Below are 7426 nucleotides of genomic sequence, written 5' to 3' on the forward strand. Positions count from 1 at the left end.
GGGGGGGGTGTTGAACCAGTATGGGCTTGGCCCATCACCACTTAAGCCCATAAGGCCCAGTACAGATCTGTGACCTAGAAATGGAGGCGCTGCTGTCTGTGTGAGAGGGAGCGCCACACACAACAATTCACCCCAAGCCACTACACACAGAACCACGGGTACGTCTCTCCCTAGACTCAACAGTGGATGAATCAACCATCTAATTGTCACCCTAAGGTCAACATCAAACCCGTCCCTTATCACTCAGGGCCTCCTATCTTACCAAGTGGCAAAGTGTTAATCAGGTTTTGGTAACGGAGTGGATAAGGAGATAGAACAATGAAACAAAGACAAAAGGGACCAACATAATACTGCAATTAAGCACGTAAATCTGACCAAGTGACTTAGTATAGTTACCTTGGGAATGGACCTTGATGCTATAGTCTCACCAATGCCACGCAGTACCTGCATATGGTTTTCATATCAGAACGCGAGTTGAAGCCAAAAACATAAGGAATAGTAAAAGGCTCAAAGCCAAGCCTGGTCAATTAATTGTGCGCCTTAACGGACAGTACATGGTCAAACACAGGTCAAACCACTACTAACATGTAGAAGTCGTCAGAAGTATAGAATGAAGACATCTCATAATATGCTGAATTTTTTTAAATAAAATTGTACTTGTAAATTGTACAGTACAGCAGCAGGTATGGGTGGCGGGCCGTGCTTCCAGCCTATTGGACTTGTTGCCGTCCTAAGCAGTCTTAGGCTTCTAATCCAAAACTATTTACTTCTATCAATGCACTGAGACACAAAGTTTTTGTGTTTTCAAGAGAGAATTAATCGTAATTTTAAAGTAACACCAAAAGCAGACTGGTTACCAGTGATGGACAAACTGATGTAAATAGCGACCCCATCGCATATACAATGCAATCCACCTTACTTAGCTGCTCCAAAACTGTATGGTTAGCTTCAGGAAACACCTACGAAGTAAGGTCGGTATCACCAGTTAGCAGTTAAAAAAAGGACCTGGATATCCAGCGAGCATCAGATATTTAAGCACGGCAAACGATTTTCATGACATTTTATGTTCGCCGAGGATGGCAGGTTTAGTTGGCGAGCATGGAAAATCCGCCCCAGTTCATTTTTTGCCAGGAAATTGCCATGCTTGCAAACTAAATTTGTCATCCGCACGCCAATATATATTGCCATGAAAAACATTCGATTTGCCATGCCTAAAAAACTGATGTCAGTTTTTTAGCATTTCCGTAAAAAAAATGTAGATAATAAATATAAATTTCAGAGATCATGGTAGCATACCAATTTTACATGATAATGGGCAATTATACACCATTTAAGTCCATGATGTTTATTAAATACTGACACATATTAATACACAAAGGCTCTTCTTTCTTAAAAACATGAGGGGGGAAATGTCCAGCTCATTGTTTTCCAATTTTGCATCAATATTATATCTTTACTTTTAGATGACCTTACTGAGCAGACAGAGTACAGCTGTTATTTGTGAAGGATATATTAGTGCAGCACTGGAAAAGCATTACTCAATGGTGTGATGCTCGCATTGCTGTACTTTCAACCTTACATAGCATAGCGTGATTAACTGGGTAAGCATAAGCAACAGATATATATGTCACGGTATATCATCGTCATTTATAATATAAAATAAAATTTCATTAGATTAAGTTGACCTGTTGAATAATTTATTCTAGGAGGTAGTGATATTTATTAAATAAGATGACTAGAGTTTACCACCGTTCACTTGCTGTGAATAGACTGCAAGGAAGAGGCAGGTCTACCCTCTGAAGCACTGATGCGGCCAGACTTGGCGTATCCGCGTGCACGACGTGGTCGATATGCCGATACACACGATACACCTGTGATACGGGCATCCCTCGAGTATCGGTTTTCTTGAATTAAAAAGAAAAGAAAAATGCCGATACGGCCGCTGGGACGCCGTCGACACAGGGGACACGGGGATGAAATGAGAGCAGCCCGAGCGGTAGCTGGAGTCGCTTGCTGCACCATGGACCTTCATCGCCGCCCCGTGGACTCGCCTCGCCACCGCCTGGAGTCTTCTCCGCTGCCGCCGTCCGTGGCCAGCACGGTCTCCATCCCAATCCCTGCTTTCTCTGGTGTCTGGTCCTCCCGCACTTGCTGGTGCTGTGCTGCGTGCTTGATGTGTGTGTACTTGTTGCCGCGTGCTCTCGTACTTGCTGCCCCGTGTGTGCGTGTGTTGTGTACTTGCGTATGCTGGCCATTGGGTGCACCAGTGCTGGGCTGTTGTGCTCATGATGTTCTTGCATGCTGCTCGCCTGCTGATGTTGCTGCTAGGCAGTGAAAAGAGGCATGAAGGCAATAAATGGGATAGTATTTTCTATCTCATCTCACACATTCAATTATTCTGTTTTTACTGCATGGCATTTTATTAAATATATATATATATATACTCGCTGTATCGCCATATTGCTGTTTCTTGAAATTGCTGTATCCCATGTCCCCGTATCCGTATAGCCGTATCTGTGATGCTGTATCGGTGCTTCATAGGGTCTAACTAGTCAGGATAAATTTGATGTACTAAGTACTAACCTCATGCAATAGGTTGCAACCTTCACTTGACATGTAGAAGACGCGCTTGATGCTTGAAGGAAGTGCGGTGCATGAATTACAGTTCTTTCCAAAGAGAAAACAAGAAAATAAAAAGTTAAGATATTAGCAAGCATACGAGAAACCAGCAATTATGTACAGATAAAAGGAGGAAACGCAGAACACGAATATCACTTGAATGGGACAAAACCATGACATTTGCAAGAAACTGTAGTAAAAAGTAGCACTCAACATCACCGTGACAGTTTGGAGCCTTAACTTAAAATACTTGAATCCTTTTCTTCTGCCAACAATAATATTTTCCTTGGTATATTAGCAGAGGTAAAAAATAATCAAGGCTCAGCCACTTAAGGTGTATTTAAGAATATTTAAGCCAGTTGGCGCAAGTGAAGCACCAGCACCAGCACCAGCACCAGCACCAGCACCAGCACCAGCACCAGCACCAGCACCAACACCAACACCAACACCAACACCAGCACCACCACCACCACCACCAACAACAACAACAACAACAAAGCCTTTAGTCCCAAACAAGTTGAGGTAGGCTAGAGGTGAAACCCATAAGATCTCGCGACCAACTCATGGTGTGTGGTGCGGCGCTGAGAGCGTTACGCCCCAACGAAAATCTTTTGGGTTTCATCTCCATAAGAGTGGCTGAGTTTTTACGTTGGCTCGACAAGCCTATCACAATCCTCCTTCTTTACACGAGTGAATATACACATTCTACTATTTTAGGTGCTTCCTTTTTCCACTTTCACCTTTTTGTTTAGGTTGCGCTGGCTGTGGGGTGAGCTGTAGTTGAACAGACTGAATTTTATGGATGATGTTTCCAGTGGACCGATTGCAGTTGTCATTCCGAGAAGTTATTACCATGCAAAATCAGCTTCAGAATGTCCCACGCCATTACACACTTTATTAGGTGGAGAACTTGAAAAAGGTTCTGGTAAAATGACAGTATTTGGACAGAGAAAGTAAGTGTATTCACTGTATACTTCCATTTGTCCGAATGAACAGGATGTCTAATATACACTTAGTACCCCTCCACAGAACTTGAACAAGATGTCTACTTAATATCTCCACAGAACTTAAGTTAGGTATGAATAAAACATGAAACTGTTAAGTTCAGACAGTAAACCTTGTTATTGCAACAGAAATTCACAATAGATACTAAGTTTTTAAAATTTAGTGTGAAGGGACAGTGGCCACGAGGAACTTCAATGCTATGGTGAAGAAATATGAAGAAGAAAAAGGTTGAGATGATGCATGTCTGTCTCTTGAGATAAAAAAAGATTCCGCAAATACATGGAAGAGTGCACAGAAATTGGGCCGTGTTTGGCTGCTAACGATACAGCACCAAAGCCTGAAAATACCATGCTATTTAGTATTTAGAGTACCTTGTCAACTACTTCTCTACGGCCATTGCTTGGATGTGATATTTCATTTTGGCCTCGGATAATAGTTCCATCCTGAAAATACAAAAATATTCAGAAGGAATGTTCCATATTAATAAAAGAAGTAAGATAACACTTATTGTTTAGGAACCCTCGAGTTGAAGCTGACCCCCGCAACCCTCGAGCGCTCCCTCCTCTCCTCCTCCCCCTCCCCCTGCCGGTGCTCCCTGCCGGGCAAAGCCCTAGCGGATCCGGCAGCGGCGGGACTTCGCTCCCAGGCAGCCTCCCCACTCGAGCGTGGGGCTCGACGAAGCTGACGGAGCTGTGCTTCTCCGGGACTAGGGTTTTGCGACGGCGGCCCCAGATCCAGAGGGTCGGGCCTCTGGACCTGGCGTGGCGAGCACGCGGGCGGCACGGCGCAACCCTTTGGGGGCGCGGCTGCGGCTGCTAGGCTGTGCCCCAGCAGATCCAGGTGGCGGAGGCTGCGGGCCGCTGCGGCGGCGGCCATGGTCGGCGGCGGCAAGGTGCAGGTGGCAGGTCCCCACGACGGCGCCACTAGCCCTGCTCAACACGTCCCCCTGCAGTGGCTGGCCTTGTTTGGCAGCCATCCGGCGGCTGCTGCACTGCGCTGGCCGGTGCTTCCCTACATCGACGGTGACGATACGTGGTTTCCCTCTCGGTGCTGGTGGTCCTCTCCGGCGATCTGCTTCCCCGTCTCCTGTCTGCTCTGCTTCGGCAGTATTTGTGGTTCTGGTCTTGGGCCGGGGCGGGATCCCTGCGCGGCGATGGCCTGCGCTGACAACGGCGACACCTGAGGGTGCCGTTACCTCCATGGAGGCACTGCCATGGTCCGGACTGGACCCTCTCCTCAAGCACCGGGGGAAACCCTTGGTCCCGTTTACTGGACAAGGCAGCGCCGGCGTCTCAGCACAGTTTCCTTCTTGAAGGTGCTGCTTGGGTCGCACTTGGAGTCCCCGATGCAGCAGCTGGAGATGGTGGCCTCCCCGGTCTTTCCGGCGAGGCTTGCTGGTAATGCGATGCTGTGATGAGGGCTGCAACATAGAGCGTGGGCGCCCGGGGCGCAATGTACGCCGACGCCGGCATGTCCAAGACGATGGCTTCGCTACTTCTGGCTGGGTCCTGCCATCCACCTGCCGTCTCCTAGACACATATGGGTGGAAGGTACGTTGGCCCGGACAGACCTGGAGATGTGGTCTTCTTCGGAGGCGCCTGGCAACGGCTGTGACGCGGCCCTGAGGCTCTGAGTCTAGCTGCCTCGCCATTCATGGTTGGAGGCTGGACAAGGCAAGACCTTTCGGCGTTGCGGTCTGTAGTTGGTAGCACCTCCTCACCTGCTTGTTTGGTGAGGATGATGGTGTGTGTGCGTGTGTCCCTCCTCCTGGGAGGTTGTACCTGTAGTGCTGTTCTCTTCCTGTTCAATGAAATGAAACGCAAACTCTTTTGCATTTTCTCGAAAAACACTTATTGTTTAGTATCACTGGATGTTCTATTCACAGGAGTGATGTTGAAAATGAAAACAATCCGCCAGTTTCCACATGCAAGAATGACTTTATTTTAAAAATAAAATTGAAGGGGCGCAGATAAATTGTCGCCAGCATGAGGGCAAGCAACAACTTGTATTGTGTGGAAGAAAACTTTGGTAGATTACCCATAATTCACACCCCAGAGTAAGCCTGTCATTTGTGGATATTACTGGAAGCACAAGACTTTCCGCAGGGATTTGTGACACACGTGAAAACAAAAAGATCGCAGCATCCAAAGACTGGAAGAATATGCGTGCGCCAGCAAAAAAGAAATTCCCAATGCTGCAAAAATATATGAAACAGCAGTCAGGGAAATAATTAGGCAAGCTGGGAGAAACAGCAGTCAAACGATGCTCCCAATCCACTAGTAAAATGTAAGGTCACAAGCAACATTAGGTTACGTTTATGTGCATCATACCATTAAATGTATACATCAGTTGTATGAGGCAAACAGCGGTTTCACGTGGAAGCACAATGCCAAGAATAATGATTTACTGCAAAATTTCACCTTAGAAGAATCACCTGCCATTGGTGAAGGAAAATGTTTCAACTGGTCGCCGAAGGATCTGCGGAGAAGAAATTATGTCACAAATACAACAGGAATACAGAAGGGGAGCCTTGGCGCAGTGGTAAAGCTGCTGCCTTGTGACCATGAGGTCATGGGTTCAAGTCCTGGAAACAGCCTCTTACAGAAATGTAGGGAAAGGCTGCGTACTATAGACCCAAAGTGGTCGGACCCTTCCCTGGACCCTGCGCAAGCGGGAGCTACATGCACCAGGTTGCCCTTTTTTTTAAATACAACAGGAATACATTGCAGTCACTAGCCTTATGAAAAAAATGTTTTTTTCACAAAAACAATATGCTTCATAAATATACTATAGAGGAGCACACCTCATTATGGAAGTAGACCAAAAATGCACGGATTGTTTCCCTGTAGGGACGAGAGACACCATCCCATAAAGAGTGTTCTCCTTCCACAATATGGTACCTATCAAATCAACAATTTAACATCACTTGGTCACACAGAGCAGGACAATAACTATAGCTATCCAGTAAGGAAGTATGAAAAACGGTATATTTTGATCAGCACTGCAGGGTTGCTACCACTCCAGCTTTGCTTCTGAAGGATCAAGAGGCAAACGGTGCCCAAGCAATCTCCGGACGGAGAGTGCTTCCAAAGTGCTTTCATCGGACAATCTCAAGCATCTTGATCTTATGTCACCCACAGCAGGTCCACCTAAGACATGAAGGCTAACGTTCAACAACAGAAAAGATTGGACTGTGATTGTTATGTTTAAATATATTATTTCAGGTTATAGAAGCAAACGAATGATGATGTAGGAAATTTGGACTTACCAAGAACACGAACAATCTCAGCTGTGCTTCCACCATCATCAGAAACTGGTAGGACATGCGCAACCCGGGTAGTCACTTTCTTCAACTCTTCTACGACGCCATTAAATGCTGTTCCACCTGGATCAAACCAAAAAGGTTATAACAATAATAGGTACTATAAGTTTTGGTCCTCATCCTGTAAGATGAGATGAGAGCCAGCCAGAAAAGAATCGAAACGGGCAGCTTAGAACATATGAAGGCTACCATTGCCAAGTGCTGTTTTAAAAAGTGAAATATCAGTATGTTACTGAAATTCCTCTGATTGATAGAAGACACCCAATAGAACTATTTGGACATGTTTTCTCGAATACAACTATTAACACAAAACACTTTTCTGTCTATGTGTATCCATGTCGTAAATGTGAAATAATGTCCATCGAACACTGTATGTTCAGAGACAACTTTGCTAGTCTCCCGACTCTCCCCGCAAACAGTAGTGAAGTATCCATGTCCAAAGTAGTAGTGCATACAAATATTGAAATATTAAGACATGAC

At 45.8% G+C, this 7426-nt stretch overlaps 1 protein-coding gene across 4 annotated transcripts in view; it reads right to left on the reverse strand.

Annotated features, from left to right (window-relative positions):
* LOC119268372 (uncharacterized protein YNL011C-like) overlaps positions 1-7426 on the reverse strand; it is a 26212-nt gene that overhangs the window by 17788 nt on the left and 998 nt on the right. For 2 of the 4 annotated variants that reach the window (XM_037549984.1, XM_037549988.1), the window contains exons 2-10: positions 6893-7009; positions 6641-6773; positions 6428-6524; positions 6059-6102; positions 5662-5818; positions 3996-4067; positions 2584-2667; positions 858-959; positions 397-444 (exon numbers count right to left, since the gene is read on the reverse strand). In XM_037549984.1, coding sequence (XP_037405881.1) covers positions 397-444; positions 858-959; positions 2584-2667; positions 3996-4067; positions 5662-5818; positions 6059-6102; positions 6428-6524; positions 6641-6773; positions 6893-7009 — 854 coding nt within the window. Of the gene's footprint in view, positions 1-396; positions 445-857; positions 960-1746; positions 2322-2583; positions 2668-3995; positions 4068-5661; positions 5819-6058; positions 6103-6427; positions 6525-6640; positions 6774-6892; positions 7010-7426 lie in introns of those variants that run through there. The other 2 variants (XM_037549985.1, XM_037549986.1) reach the window with 2 other exon arrangements.

The sequence above is a fragment of the Triticum dicoccoides genome, chromosome 3A (assembly GCF_002162155.2).
Source record: "Triticum dicoccoides isolate Atlit2015 ecotype Zavitan chromosome 3A, WEW_v2.0, whole genome shotgun sequence".
Lineage (NCBI taxonomy): Eukaryota > Viridiplantae > Streptophyta > Magnoliopsida > Poales > Poaceae > Triticum > Triticum dicoccoides.